This window comes from Microtus ochrogaster, linkage group LG2, assembly GCF_000317375.1.
Source record: "Microtus ochrogaster isolate Prairie Vole_2 linkage group LG2, MicOch1.0, whole genome shotgun sequence".
Taxonomy (NCBI): Eukaryota; Metazoa; Chordata; class Mammalia; order Rodentia; family Cricetidae; genus Microtus; species Microtus ochrogaster.
The window spans coordinates 23,028,190-23,043,037 of record NC_022028.1 but is presented as its reverse complement, the minus strand read 5'-3'; the positions used below and the strand labels follow the sequence as shown (position 1 = coordinate 23,043,037).

Below are 14,848 nucleotides of genomic sequence, written 5' to 3'. Positions count from 1 at the left end.
CAACCATCTGTTTTTGTTTTTGTTTTTTTTGGTTTTTCGAGACAGGGTTTCTCTGTGGTTTTGGAGCCTATCCTGGAACTAGCTCTGTAATGAGATTTGGTGCCCTCTTCTGGCCTGCAGGGATACAGGCAGGATGAGTACTGTGTACACAATAAATAAATTTAAAAAACTGAGATTTCTTCCTATTCTAATTTATTATGTATGTGTGTATATATATGTTGGGGTTTTGCCTGCATGTATGTCTATGTGAGGATGCCAGATCCTCTGGAACTAGAGTTACAGGCAGTTGTGAATAGCCATGTGGGTGCTGGGAATTGAACCTGGGTCCTTTGGAAGAGCAGCCAGTGTTCTTAAGCCGAGTCATCTCTTCCTATTCTTTATGTGTATGTGTCTACTGGTGCATATGCTCATGAAGGCCAGAGGACAACCTTATTTGCATTTCTCAAGCACCCAGGTCTCTCACTGGCCTGGGACTTGGTTAGCAGGCTAAGCTATGGATTGTCCCTTCTCAGCACTGGGATTAACGAGCAAGCCCTGACATGATTAGTTTTGTTTTCGTTTTATTTTTATTTATTTTTTTAACCAGGATTTTTCTGGATTTTTTAACCCAGGTCCCAGGATAAGACTTTACTGAGCTATTTTTTTCCTCTCTTCTCTTTCTTTAAAAAGCAATCTGAATTACTGACAGAGGATTTTTACAAGTACGAACACCACCCATTTTAATACACAAAACAGAACGGCCTGTTGAATAACTGCTAAACCACCTTTACTTCATACATACCCTTGCTCCAACAGGAAAAATTTACACAGAAGTGAAGGTTTATCTTGGCAGAGTGCAATAATACAGTTCCAGCTAAATTAGATCTGCAATTCCAGAACAAATAAAAGCAACGCATATAGAGGACATCCCATATCAACTTCTGTACTTTAGAGATGAGATGAACCCATCTATGTTCATGTCCCAGGCACAGAAGCACAGAGTGCTGCTCTAGCCACACCCCGTTTCCTGACTCTGCTGGCATCTTTGTTCTTTTAGCCGGCTTTGGAATTCACTTGAAGAACCTGTTATGGTGTTGTCTGTGTGCCATGTAGTAGGATGTTTATGAGGTTGACTTAGTGGAAGGTGACTGGATCTTGGAACCATCACAGGCAGAAGGGATTAACGTCCAGCATAGAGAGCAGGCTGTCACAACGTGAGTGTGCCTCCTCCTTTCACTCTTGCTTCCTCTTTTGCTCATTCAGTCTTTTGTTTATTTTGAGACAGGGTCCCACTACATAGTCTCGGTTGGCATAGAACTCAGTGTATAGACCAGGCTGCCTCGAACTCCTAAGAGGTCCATTTGGCTCCCTTCTAAGTGCCAGGATTAAGGGTGTGTGCACCCCGTCTAGCTCTTGCTTCCGAACTTGCTTGTGATCTCTTCTACCACTGACATAAAAACTGTGTGTTGCATCTAAGCAGCACTAACTCTGAACGCACTAAACCTTAACCTATGGTTTCCTTTGGTGAGATTCTCTCCCTTGTCACAGCATCTTCCCTTCTACTAACAACCAGAACTCCACACTGCTGTGACTGGACTTGTGGGTGAATGTTATTCCTGCTGAAGTCTTTGTCTCTACTTCACTTCTCACACAGTTTCTATTGAGAAGTAAGTAGTGTCTGTGTGTCAATGCTGTCCCCACTCTGAAGTGCTCTCTATAATATGTCCCTTGAGACTCCCTGAAAAACTGGTCTGGAGCAGAGGTAATTGAAATCAAAAGACATTCCTTTGTATCTTATATTATGATACTACACACACACACACACACACACACACACACAAGAAATTTGAATAAGTGAAACTCATGAAATTGTAAAACTTATTTTTTGATAACTATCATAAAAAATAGATGAATCAGATCTATCTGGACCTTGTGAAGTGCAATGCCTGCCTAAGTATTTTGGCATGATTGCTGTGACCGTGTGTTACAGCCGGTGATTTACAGCTGGGAGGTAAGGTGCTTTCATCCTGCATCCAAACGGTTCCAGGGAAGGGTTCTACTCACTCTGCTGTCAGGGAAAACAGGTGAGTTTCCCATTCTTTCCGAGCATATTTTGAAGTAAACTCATAACACATTAAGAGGGTTTTGAATAACAGTGATAGTTGTTCTTTTCAATTGCTACTAATAATATTGGTTGAAAGTTATGGATGTAGAAAGGGGGAAAATTTATTGCTACTGCAAACCAATTGTGAACAGCAACTTAAAGAGATAAATAATGTTCTAAATAACAGCTATACTTGTATTTATGTAAAGTACGACCTCTTTCCTTTTACTTTGTATTTATGCAGAGGAGCAGTAGTGTTTTATTTTCTTCTGTTGTTTTTTTGCAATTCTCCTATCCCTCAGTCCTTCCCATGTGTATATTACCACTCTTCAATGAAGTAACAGGGCATTTAACAAAGATCACTATGTGCAATACTGCACTTTAGTGTTTCTATTTCAATGTTTTAGAATGTTAATTTATATGAAAATGAATAATAGAATTAAAAAAAAAAACAACAACTGTGTGATGTCACCTACCATACTAGAACCCTGCAGAAGGTCCTCATGAGATATGCTGCCCTGGCTTGGACTTTTCAGGGCTTAGGACCAAAGTAAACCCCCTTGCTTGACAGGCTACCCAGCTTGGGGACTTTGTTACAGCGACACAGGACTGACACCAACATCTGTAGATTCAACGAGAAAGCAATCAAGGAAGAAAGCAGTTTCTACAAAAAGATAACGATAGTTAAAGTGTTAGGGGCCTAAAGTTAGATGTTCAAACAATGCCATTCTTGCCCACCATGGAGTAAAATTTTTAGGGGACAAACAGAGAGAATTTAACCAAGTAACATCAGAACTCCTAAAGTCTGTATGTTGAGGAAGAATCACGACAGCTTCTGTCATGGAAACGGCTAGACTGAAATACACTTTAATGAGAAACATTTCCTCCTAACTGCAGTTTGTAATCTGCAGCCATGTGACATCAAGACTTTGCTTCCTGCTCCACAGGCTTCAGATGCCACTGTACCACCAATTCCCCAGTGCTCTTGAGGCACGTGCTAGACATGGTCTCTTCTGTGGGAAGTCCTTGTGGCAGCTTCAGGGGCTGGATACGTATCAAGTGTTTAACTACTTTCAACTTTGCGTTCACTGAAGGGATGTTCTTGTGAATTTGAGGGGTGTGTGCCTATGAACAAGAGGAACAATAGCACAGATCAATTTAACAGGCAGTGGTACCACTTCAGTGAAGCATTAAACTGAAGGCATATCCTTCCTAAGGTAACTTATAAGTAGGTCACACTAAGTAGCACATTAAACCTAAGAAATAAGAACTACACGTAGTGTGGGTTTAGCACCATGAGACTGAGCACATTGAGACTGCCGTGACGGTAAGGACTGCTCATACCTTCTGCAGTCCAAGCATCTTGATTGTATCCTTTTCCCAGTACGGACGTCTTTTTGTACTTTTTATTCTTGTAACAATGTGTAGTTTATGAGGGTGCTGGGGGTCCCCACCATATTTTTCATGATCTTCAGGTTTAGGCTGAAACACCTAGGAAGGGAGAAGTATAATTTTTATACATTTCCTATTCCTTCTCTCAGAAATGAACACACACCAACACATGAACAAAAGTGATTAAGGATCTCATCCCTAATCTTTATGTAATATTCAACCTCAAACTGAAGAGTTCAGATGAAGTTTAAGAATCACATACTTCAAGAAAAATAGCAGCTGGGCGGTGGTGGCCCACACCTTTAACCCCAGCACTTGGGAGGCAGAGGTAGGTGGATCTCTAGTCTACAGAGTGAGCTCCAGTAAAGCCAAGGCTACACAGAGAAACCCTTTCTGGAGAGGAGGGACGGAGAAAAGAAAAATACCACAGAGGTAAAGGTTTCGGTTTGTTTTTTAACTCTGAATGAAGCAAGAGCCCTAGATAAAGTGAAAAGGATTTAGACAGCAAGAACCTGAAGAACAGTGCAGGCTCCAGTGCCCAATCAGGGCAGCCAGTGTGAACAGGGCAGCCAAGAGCTAAAAAACTCACAACCAGAAACTGACGGCAAGTGGTAAATTCTGTCCTTTATACTTTATCATATATATATAAAAAAAAATAAGGGGCGGTGCTGGAGAGGTGGCTCAGCAGTCAGGAGCACTGTTGCCTTTGCAGAGGACCGGGTTCAGTTCCCAGCATCCATATGACACTCACAGCCATACTAACTCTAGTTCCAGAGTCTGCACCAGGCACTCACATGGTGCACACACATACAGGCAGCCAGAGCACTTATATACATAAAACACAATTTAAAACCTAAAAAGAAATATCCAGTAGAAGGGAAAACATAAAGCTATGGCTAACTGGTCTCTATTATGCCACTGTGCTTTCAAATATGCAGACAAAACATATTTGAACACCAAAAACTAAGAGCCAGCCCAAGAGCTGCACACAAGTGCTCACACGGCTGCATTATTGCCCCCACTGGAAGCAAGCAGGATGTCCTTCCGTAGGAGAGAACACAAGCAGACTATAAACCCTTGGCATGGACTGCTATCCAGCCATAAGATGAAATAAATGACTAAACCGTGAGAAGGTTCGGCAAAACCTTATGCACAGGCTATATGATTCTAAGAATGTGAGATTCAGGGCAAGGTAAAAACCACAAAATGGGTAAAAAAAGATCACAGGTTGCTAGGATTTAGAAGTCATGGGTGGAAGTTAACAGGTGGCACAATGCATGGTTTCTATGTGACACTTGGATACTGAATACATGATACTATATACTTACCAAAATCCACAGGATACACAGCATAAAGAGTGACCCCTAGTATAAATGATGGCCTTCATATTTCATCTATTTTAATAATTGCTCTATATCAACATAAAATGTTAAGTATTGGGGAAAATATATGTTGGAAAGAGGAAGCATAGAGGAAGCCTTGTGATTTTCTGATTATTTTCTTCTATATAATTAAACTACCTTACAAAACAAAGTTTAGTTAATCAAAGAGCAAGAAAGCAAGTAAAACCCAAACAAAATGAAAACAAGACAAAATAAAAATTAATGAGGTCTTAGTCAGTGTTATCTAAACTTAAAAAAAGAAAGATCGGAGTCAATCGGCAATAGTTCACATAGGAAGTCACACATGATAGTCTCAATGGGACTCACTGCTTTCTCAGGACAGTGGTGATAAAAATCACAATATACAAAGGGAAAACCATGATCAGGAACACATAGACTGGGAAACATTAAAAGCCCGTTCCTATGAAAACCAGCGGGATCAGGGCAGAACAGTCACCATCCTACAGTGCTCCAAACACTACTACATCTCTATGCACAAGTAACTCAAAAGCAAACGAGCCCCAGCGGGCTGCGAGCTGTGCCCAGGGTGAATGCGCTGGGGTCCATGCCTGAGCTCCACTCCCCAGTAGCCAGACGATGGAAGGAGAGAACTGACTCCACAGAACCCTCTCTATACCTCCACACAGTACACAGTCAGAGCGTGCGCACACACATGTGCAGAAGGAAACGTAGACACAACACGCGCACACATACACAATGTTAATAACTTTTTAAATGTGAAATTTTATAAAATAGGTACTCTTGAAAATATTCTTTAAAAGACACAGGTCTTACTTTATCTGGAACCCTTGATCTGGTAAACTTGTGCCGAATCCAATCTGTACCAATGAGAGATTCCACACCTTTCTTCACAGTCTGCAGCAGAAAATACTTGTTATTCACAACTCCGTGTAGTGTGAAAATCTGTACCTATCAGTGTTAGGTAACAAATGTCTGATGTATTGTAATCTATACTAGCTAATGGTTAAATGCATGGATACATGTCATTTAAGCATTAAGGGATGATAAAGCAAAAAGCACACATATATCAACTTCCAGTTCACGAGTTGGTAACTTCCTTCTTTCAAAGAGTGGAGGCAAATACTTCCATCTCTGGAGCTACCTACTCAGTCTCTACTGCCAAGACCTGCCTCCACCAATACAGTAACTGGTATTCAATACTGAATGCAGTAACAGGTGCTATGCAAACAAATGGGTGATGTGGGATTCCCCTCTGTATGCTGTGAATATCATTGATTAATAAAGGAACTGCTTTAGGCCTATAGCAGAGCTATAGGGGAACAAAGTTAGGCGAGGAAAACTAAACAGAATGCTGGGAGAAGGGAGGTGGAGTCAAAGAGAAGCCATGGAGCCTCCGCCAGAGACAGATGTGCTGAAACTTTGCCTGTAAGCCAGTCATGTGGTGATACAAAGATTAATGAAGATGGGTTAAATTAATATGTAAGTTAGTCAATAAGAAGCTAGAGCTAATGGGCCAAGCAGTAATTTAATTAATATAGTTTCTGTGTGATTATTTTGGGGCTAAGCGGCCAGGAACTAACTAGCGGCCTCCTCCTACAAATGGGAGTAGCTGCTTCAAAATAATTTTTCTAAGATAAGTGATGATCCTCAAATTTGCTCTGGAGGTCACGTTTCACCAACTCTTTGTTGTTCGTTTGTTTGGAGACAGGATTTCTCTGTGTAGCCTTAACTGTCCTAGAACTCACTCCTCTGTAGACCAGGCTACCCCTGAACACTGAGATCCTCCTGTTTCTGCCTCCCAAATGCTATAATTAAAGGTGTGCACCACCACAACCAGTTAAAGTGTGTGTGCTAGTTACCTTATTTTTGTGGAGAAGGAGGTCTTTTTGTTTTTGTTTTTTCTGGAGCTGAGGACTGAGCCTTGTGCTTGCTGGGAAATGCTCTACCACTGAGCTAAATTTGCAACCCCAGTTTACCCACTCTCAGGCTGGGTGCTAAGCAATAATTTACCTTCAACAAAATCATGTAAAAAAAATCCAAGTTCACTGACGCTGGTCTGACAGCTAGGGAACCTGCATAGAACCAAGCTGAGCCCTCTGAATGTAGGTGACAGTTGTGTGGCTTAGGCATCTTGTGGGGCTGCTGGCTGTGGAACCAGGATTTATCCCTAGTGCATGAACTGGCTTTTTAGAGTCCATTTCCTATGGAGGGATACCTTGCTCAGCCTAGATACATGAAGGAGGACCTGGTCCTGCCTCGAGTGATGTGACAGACTTTGTTGACTCCCCATGGGAGGCCTCACCCTCTCTGAGGAGTGGGTGGAGAGTGGGGTTGGGAAAAGTGGGGGGGAGCGGGAGGAGGTGAGGGAGAGGGAATGGGGATTGGTATGTAAAACAAAACAAGATTGTTTTAAAATTTAAAAAAATAAATGATGAGGTAGGGATAGTGGCAGGCTGAGGTAGGGGCCGGCCTATAGGTTAAGACATTGTCTCAAAACAACATTCAAATCCACGGTGAGTTCTTCCTGCCCTAACACCTCCACCAGGCCCACCCCTGCCTCGTCTGCACTACTCAATCCTAGTTTACTCTTGCAGCTGGAAACAAGATTCACGGCAGCCTTTCACACAGTCACTCTCCTCTAGCCTCCCCTGAACCTCAACCAACAACCAGCTGACACCAACAACCAGCGAGTAAGTCCAGACGGGGTAAGAAAAGGGACATCTGGCCTTTGTATACCAGAAATACCAGGCTTCTAATTCTACTTCTACAGCTTACAACTTCAAGATTCAAAACATACATCCTCCTAGGGGATCAGTTTCGAAAGTATCAGAAAGGAAATCCTCTGAATTCATAAGCTAACCTGAAGTAGCCAACACTTCCTTCCCTATTGTCAGGAGCAGTCTGCGCCCAGTCTGGTCTCCATGTGGACACCAGCCATTCCACCCCACTCTCTAAATACTGGAAGGAAATACTAATGAAATGCTAATGCATTCCTAACATTTGGGAGATTATCTTCTGCTTTTTCTAAGTATATCTGACTTTCTGTGATTGAAAATGTATACTTTTCATAATTGAAGGGTTTCTCTTAAAACTTGAAGATTAAAAGAGATTAAGGGGAATTAGCAGTAGACTTTTTATCTGCTTTGACGTATAGGAAAAGATGTTTTGTGGCTGAAAATATTTAGGGAAATAGAGAATAGCACATAAAACAGAAATAAATAAGGGCCAGAGCACAGCTCAGCCAGAGTGAGCTTGGTCTCAGCCATAGCATTTGCCCAGTGTTCACAAGGCCCTGAGCTTCATCTTTGTCACCATTAGATAAATAGAACAAACTAAATCCAATTAATTTATATCAAAAAGAGCTTTTAAAAAGAACAACTTGCTTGTGTGGTTTTCTGTTTTTGTTTTTTGATTTTTGAGACAGGTTTTCTCTCTGTAACAACCATAGCTGTTCTGGAAATAGCTGTTTTAAGACCAGGCTGGTCTTGAATTTACAGAGATCCGCCTGCCTCTGCCTCCCAAGTGCTGGGAGTAAAGGTGTGCGCCAGCAGCACCAAGCCATTTGTGTGTTTTATAATCAAAAAGAGAGAAAAAAACAAACTCTTAGGCTAAGGATGTAGCTCAATAGGCAGAGTGCTCGCCTACCATGCACAAAGCTCTTGAGTTCAATCTCCAGCACTGCAATGCTGGAGGCAGAAGTTCAAGGTTATCCTCAGCTATACAGTGAGTTTGAGGTCTGCCTGAGTTAAATGAGAAACACAGAGAAGACTTACCAGCAGTCTGCCTGGAGGCCTCTGAAATACTGAACACAAAACACCAGCCATAAGTGTAGTAATTCTTCCCTGCAGAGGCTGAAAAGCAGGAAACAGACTACCGGTCAAACATATTACAAATGGACAGATTTACAACCCTTCTGTAGCAGTAAAACCACAGGTAATCATACACTAAGCAATCCTATTTCCATCTAGTGAGTTTAGAGTCTATGCCCATTGGAACTGGGAAATGGGAGTTTCTATCACCTGAAACTATTCACAGCACACATAAAGAATATTTGGTCCTTTTTCTTGGTTGGAGAAATCACAGAATGTACGAAACTAGACAGGACTGAAGAAATTCCACCTCTTAAAGTCAGAATCAAGTACCCTCTTTTTTTTTTTTTTTTTTTGGTTTTTCGAGACAGGGTTTCTCTGTGGCTTTGGAGCCTGTCCTGGAACTAGCTCTGTAGACCAGGCTGGCCTCGAACTCACAGAAATCCGCCTGCCTCTGCCTCCCGAGTGCTGGGATTAAAGGCGTGCGCCATCCCCTCTTTCTATACATACGAGAAAAACCACTTCCAGAAAGCTAGCATTTACCCGAGGGTAGCTAGCCATTAAGAGAGCGTGTACAGATGGACACTGGGACACATGGCTATAACCCGACACCTGGGGAGCCAGGGGCAGGAAGATTCTGAGCTTCAGGTCATCCTGGATTACACAGCAAGATCTAGTCTCAAACAAACAAAACAGGAAAAAAAAAAGCAATGTACTCAACCCAGTTCTAGCTAGCAGTTCAATATATTTTCACTAGATCATTTACACTTTTCTGTTACAAAAAAAAAAAAAAAGGGAATTTGGGGTTGAAAAGACAGCCCAGTTGCTAAGGTACTTTTTGTGCAAGTCTGAGGACTTGAATTCAAATAACCAGCAGCTATGGAAAAGCTAGATATGGTGGACTGTATCTATCTCCCCAGACCTGGAGGAGCTACTGAAACTGGAAAGCTCCAGGTTGTGAGACCCCGTCTCAAAAATAAGGTGGGGGCTGGAGAGATGGCTCAGCCGTTAAAGGCTAGGCTCACAATCAAAAATAAGGTGGCAAATGTCTAAGGTATACATTTCTAACCTTCACACACATGTGCACACAATGCATACACACAAAAACAGGTCACTTTTTGCCTATTTAGTATTTTTAAATTGATTCTTCTGCATTGCTTGTTTTTGATGTTAAGAATTTATTTATTATGTATACAGTGTCCTTCCTGCATACCAGAAGAGGGCACCAGATCTCATTACAGATGGTTGTGAGCCACCATGTGGTTGCTAGGAATTGAACTCAGGACCTCTGGACGAGCAGCCAATGCTCTTAACCTCTGAACTATCTCTCCAGCCCCCTGCATTGTTTCTGTAACCTCAAAAAGTTGTATTTATTCAGATAGGCATAAAAGAGGTATAGCCTAATGCAAATCGAAAGCAGAAAGATGAGATTCATGAATTATATGTATGCCTTGAACAGATACTTGGTGTATAGTTTTCCCCTCTAAAGAAAACAGTACCTAGCTTACAAATTACCTATTTTATATAACATTAGAAATAGTAGCTCTGTACCCCAAACGGTAAGTGCTGTACTACTTCCCAACCAGATTCTAGCTCACAAGGTCTATAACCTTCTGTGATGTGAATGAAGTAACAGCTGGAAGTCTAAGATGTCACTTGAGAAGAGCTGGACCCTGGAAAAACTGCTCAGCAGCTGAACTAATCAAATCCCAAGCTATTTTCTCACAATTCTTCCGAGTTAAGCATTATCTGCAAATCCAACTCATCCAGTGCTGCTTAACTTTTCAGCTGGGCTTCAGGAAGCAGCTGATGGTCTGCTGCACCCTGTGGCATCGTAAAGGAGGTACTCAGAAAGGCAAATCCATGGGGATGTATTAAAGGGACAGACACACTGAAAGAACTCCCACTGGCCCAACTGGAGCGACAAGCATCAGCTTATAATTGGAGCAAAAAAAAACAAATGTGGGAACGTTCGCAAAAATATACATGGGTAAATTAACTGGAAAGAGAAATAACGCTTCCTGTATTATTCTGTTTCCTATGGATTCCTTTCCCTCCGGGGAAGCAGAGAAAACTTCATCACTTCAACGAACGACAGCAAATGATTTCTATGGAGTAAGGTCTACCTCTACTAAACCGGTTAACATCTTCAGCCACACTGTGGCTAGCACTCTCAATCCCTTGCCTTAAGGAATACTTGCGCCTCTCAAAGCAGCATCTGCACTCAAGATTTCCTGCTGAAGTTTAACTTACAGATATAAGCAGTGTCACCATCAAAACTAACTGCTTTTGTTGTTGTTGTTTCTGGGGTGGGAGTGGGGTGGGTACTGAGGACCAAACCTAGAGCCTCGCACATAGAAAACAAGTACTCTTCAGCTTCAATATTTTATGTCTTAATAATAAAGTAGGTTACTCTTATTAGGCATGTAACTTTGGGACCTTGGAGCAACTATACTGCCATCTGCCATACAGCAGCTTTCCTCCGTACTGCTGCAGAAAAGTACGGCTGGAGAGATGATGGCGCAGCAGTTAAGATCACTGGCTGCTCTTCCAGAGGACCCAGATTTGATTCCCAGCACCCACATGGCAGCTCACAAGTGTTTGTAACTCTAGTTTCAGGGCCTCTGACAATCTTCTGGTCTCCTTGGACACTGTATGCACGTGGTGCACAGACATAACAAGTAAAACACCCATACACATAAAAACAAACTGGAAAAACCATGGAGCACATGAGGTCTATAAACTATTTCTATACATATGGATGTATGTGTATAAACAGAAAAATCTGAAGGTTGTCCAAGCCATTTTTCTTCTCCTTCACCCCCAGCGTCTCAGTTTTGTTCTTGGTTTTGTTTTGTTGTTTTTCCTTTTTGCTTGTGTTGCTTTTTACAATGACTTTCAAGCGAAACGGTTCTTTAACCCCAAACTACACCAGCTCTTAAGTTGTTAGGTTTTTTTTTTTCTTTCTAAAGAAACAAGGTATACATCTATAATGGGGTGTGAACATTCCTGAAAATGTAGAACATAGAATTCCCCATCCAATCAACAGAGGGCTCTGAAATTAACAATTATCTCTCTTCGTTGAATTTTCAGCGCCTAAAAGTAGTAGGCAGCCGTCCTAACTGCCTCTTGGCCAAAAGAGAAGGAGCTAGAGAGTTGACAATCAAAGCAGCTTGCAAAATCATTGTCTTTAGTAAACAGCAACTGTAAACAAAACAAACAAGCAAAAAAGCTGCATTCGGAGTCGCAGTAACTGAAAATTAAGTTTTGCCTTTAGAATTTTTTCCCACTGATGCTCAATGAGCATCCTAGAGTTAGTTTAAACCAGACGAACACTGGAAAAGCTACCGACATTCCCGAACAGACAGGCTTGGATGTCTAGGACCGAGAGCTACAAGAGTGAGGCTCTCAAAGAGACGCGCGACCCAGCAACCCGCGAATAAAGTGACAATCCGACCGCCCAAGAAACCGGTCCTGAACACTGACCTAGTTACGTAGCCGGGACCTCCAGCTCGGAACGGAAAAGGAAGTCAACACCTGCAGAGAAAGCCTAGGTGAAAACACACAACACCTATAACTCCCGCAACCCGACTCACCGGCGACCTCTCGGTGCAGCCGGAAGAAGCGGAACGAGGTAAGCGGACTCAGTGCAACACTCACACCGCGCCGTTGCTGTCAAGGGGCGCACAGATCTTGGTTCCGGCAATGGTTATTTTTCGTTCTGGCCCAGTGACTCCCATTCACAAAGAGCCACAGAAGACTGCGCAGGCGCAGCGGTGTCACGTGTGTGCTTCCTCGGGGAGGGGACTCTCCGTGGGAAGACCTGGCGAAGCCCAGGATTCTTGCTGTGATGGCCAAGTCCAGCCTGGGGCAGGATCCCGACAGCAGCGCTGCGGTGGCGGTGCTAAAGCGGGCAGTGGAGCTGGATGCGGAGTCCCGGTACCAGCAGGCTCTAGTGTGTTACCAGGAGGGGATTGATATGCTCCTGCAGGTTCTAAAAGGTGAGCTAGTTTCGGTTTCCGCTCTATTTGGGACAGTGTGAAACTTAAGAAAACGAAACTTTCAATCTACTAGGAAGCATTCAAATTTAGGAACTATAGTCTGATATTCTGCTGGACAACGGAGGTGGTGGCCTTGATAATAGACTGATGTTCTCACGAAGGAGCTTATTCTGAAACATAAGAGACATAAATAGAAGACATAAGCCTTGTTAGGTCTTGAATTTGAATGAATCTTATTTTGTTTGCGACAGGATTTTTCTCCCCCTTACTCTCTCTGTCTCTCCTTTCCACCCCCACTATAACCCAGTGGGTTTCATTAGGGTGGAAATTTGTTTACAGGAATATGTGCACCTTATCAGTGACTACATCACTGAATAGACTGTCTCTCCCCATCAACAATTTATAAACAAACACACACACACACATACACATATATAAAGATGCGTGGGGGGGGGCTTGAACCTCTACCTCTTTCATAACAGTGCTAACAGGCCCAAGTTTGTGGTGATCTTGTACAGGTAATTAGAGCTGCTGTGAGTTAGAGAGCAACATGCTAGAAAGTCTTGAGTCCGTACCACTCCTCCTCTGGCTCTTATTCCTTCTGCTCTTTCTTCTGGATGTTCCCCTAGCCTGGGGATGAAGGTAATAAAACCACAGGAGGAGCTCCCCCCTCCCCCCAGGACCTATGACCTCCAGGGTTTTGTACTTTCAATCCGATGTGAATTCTCTCCTGTCAGGCAGGCATCAGATCCAGTCAGAAAGCAGTTTGGTACCCTAGAACATTTGCCATACCATATGTTCCATAACATATAACACCATGCCACTATTTCACCAATGGGCTTATTTGGCCCTGCTGGTTGGTTCTAACACAGTGTATGACTGAATAAGACAATCTTCCCCCAGCGGCTTGTGTAGCACCTTTTTTTTTTATTTTTTTTTTATTTTTTTTTTTTTATTTTCGAGACAGGGTTTCTCCGTAGCTTTTGGTTCCTGTCCTGGAACTAGCTCTTGTAGACCAGGCTGGCCTCGAGCTCACAGAGATCCGCCTTCCTCTGTCTCCCGAGTGCTGGGATTAAAGGCGTGCGCCATCACCACCCGGCTTTGTGTAGCACCTTCTACCACTGTGAGAACTAGCCAATGAGGAAGCTTTGAACCCAGTTCCAGCTTAATTGTTTCTCTGTCCTGTGACCAAGGCATGTGGTGTGTTCAGCAAGAGTCTTACCAGCTAGTTTTGGTGGGCATCTAAAAGCAGTGGCAATTCCTATATTGTTTTGGGGATCTCACAGGCCTCCTTGACCAAGACCTTGGGAGGTAGCCCACTCCCAGCATTGGGATTTACTGTTAGTGACTCATGTTTCTGGGAGCAGCTTTATCTATCCACAGAGATACAACTTTTAAAACCTTTATTTATTTATTTATTTATTTATTTTTTTGATTGGTTGACTATCCTATTTAGGGTTACTATTGCTATGATGAAACACTATGACCAAAAACAAGTTGGGGAGGAAAGGGTTTATTTGGCTTACACTTCCATGTTGTTGCACTCCATCACTGAAGGAAGTCAGGATAGGAACTCAAGCAAAACAGGGACCTGAAGGAAGGAGCTAATGCAGAGGCCATGGAGGGTTCCTGCTTCCAGGCTTGCTCCTCACAGCTTGCTCTGCTTGCTGGACCACCAGCCCAGGCATGGCACCACCCACAGTGGGCTGGGCCCTTTCACACTAATCACTAATAAAGAAAATGCCCTAGAGCCCAAATTTATGGCGGCATTTTCTCTTCACCCCCACCTCGCAGACAGGCTTTCTCTGTGTAGCCCTGGCTGCCCTAGAACTCCCTTTGCAGGCCAGGGTGGCCTCAAACTCAAAGGTTTGTTCCCTTTGCCTCCCAAGTACTGGGATTAAAGGCGTGGGCCATCCTGCCTAGGGAAGCATTTTCTTAATTGAGTTTCCCTCCTATCAAATGACCTTAGCTTGTGTCAGGTTGACATAAACCTATCCAGCACACATAGCAAATATCAACATTGTTATTTGGGCAAACCCTGTCCTCCAAGTCCTCTCTCCAGGTGTTATGGCTGGTTTTGTGTCAACATGACACAAGCTAAATTTATCTGAAAGAAGGGAACCTCAATTAAGAAAATGCTCCCTTGCCGGGCGATGGTGGCGCACGCCTTTAATCCCAGCACTCGGGAAGCAGAGGCAG

General features: G+C 43.0%; 2 protein-coding genes across 3 annotated transcripts in view; one reads left to right on the top strand and one right to left on the bottom strand.

Moving 5' to 3' along the window:
• Positions 1–2,448: 2,448 nt before the first annotated feature.
• Mrpl30 (mitochondrial ribosomal protein L30) lies at positions 2,449–12,319 on the bottom strand. 2 transcript variants are annotated; one of them, XM_005359951.3, is made up of 5 exons: positions 12,245–12,319; positions 8,613–8,690; positions 5,653–5,733; positions 3,428–3,574; positions 2,449–3,208 (listed from the first exon to the last, which is right to left on the bottom strand). In XM_005359951.3, exons 2-5 carry the CDS (start codon positions 8,661–8,663, stop codon positions 3,005–3,007), a joined length of 483 nt encoding a protein of 160 aa, XP_005360008.1. In that variant the 5' UTR covers positions 8,664–8,690; positions 12,245–12,319; the 3' UTR covers positions 2,449–3,004. The 2 variants fall into 2 exon arrangements, with proteins under 2 accessions (XP_005360008.1, XP_005360007.1); XM_005359950.2 differs by having other exon boundaries at positions 12,135–12,262.
• A 127-nt stretch (positions 12,320–12,446) lies between these two features.
• Mitd1 (microtubule interacting and trafficking domain containing 1) overlaps positions 12,447–14,848 on the top strand; it is a 9,068-nt gene continuing 6,666 nt past the window's right edge. The window contains exon 1 of the mRNA XM_026785413.1: positions 12,447–12,649. Coding sequence (XP_026641214.1) covers positions 12,499–12,649 — 151 coding nt within the window. The 5' untranslated portion in view covers positions 12,447–12,498. The remainder of the gene's footprint in view (positions 12,650–14,848) is intronic.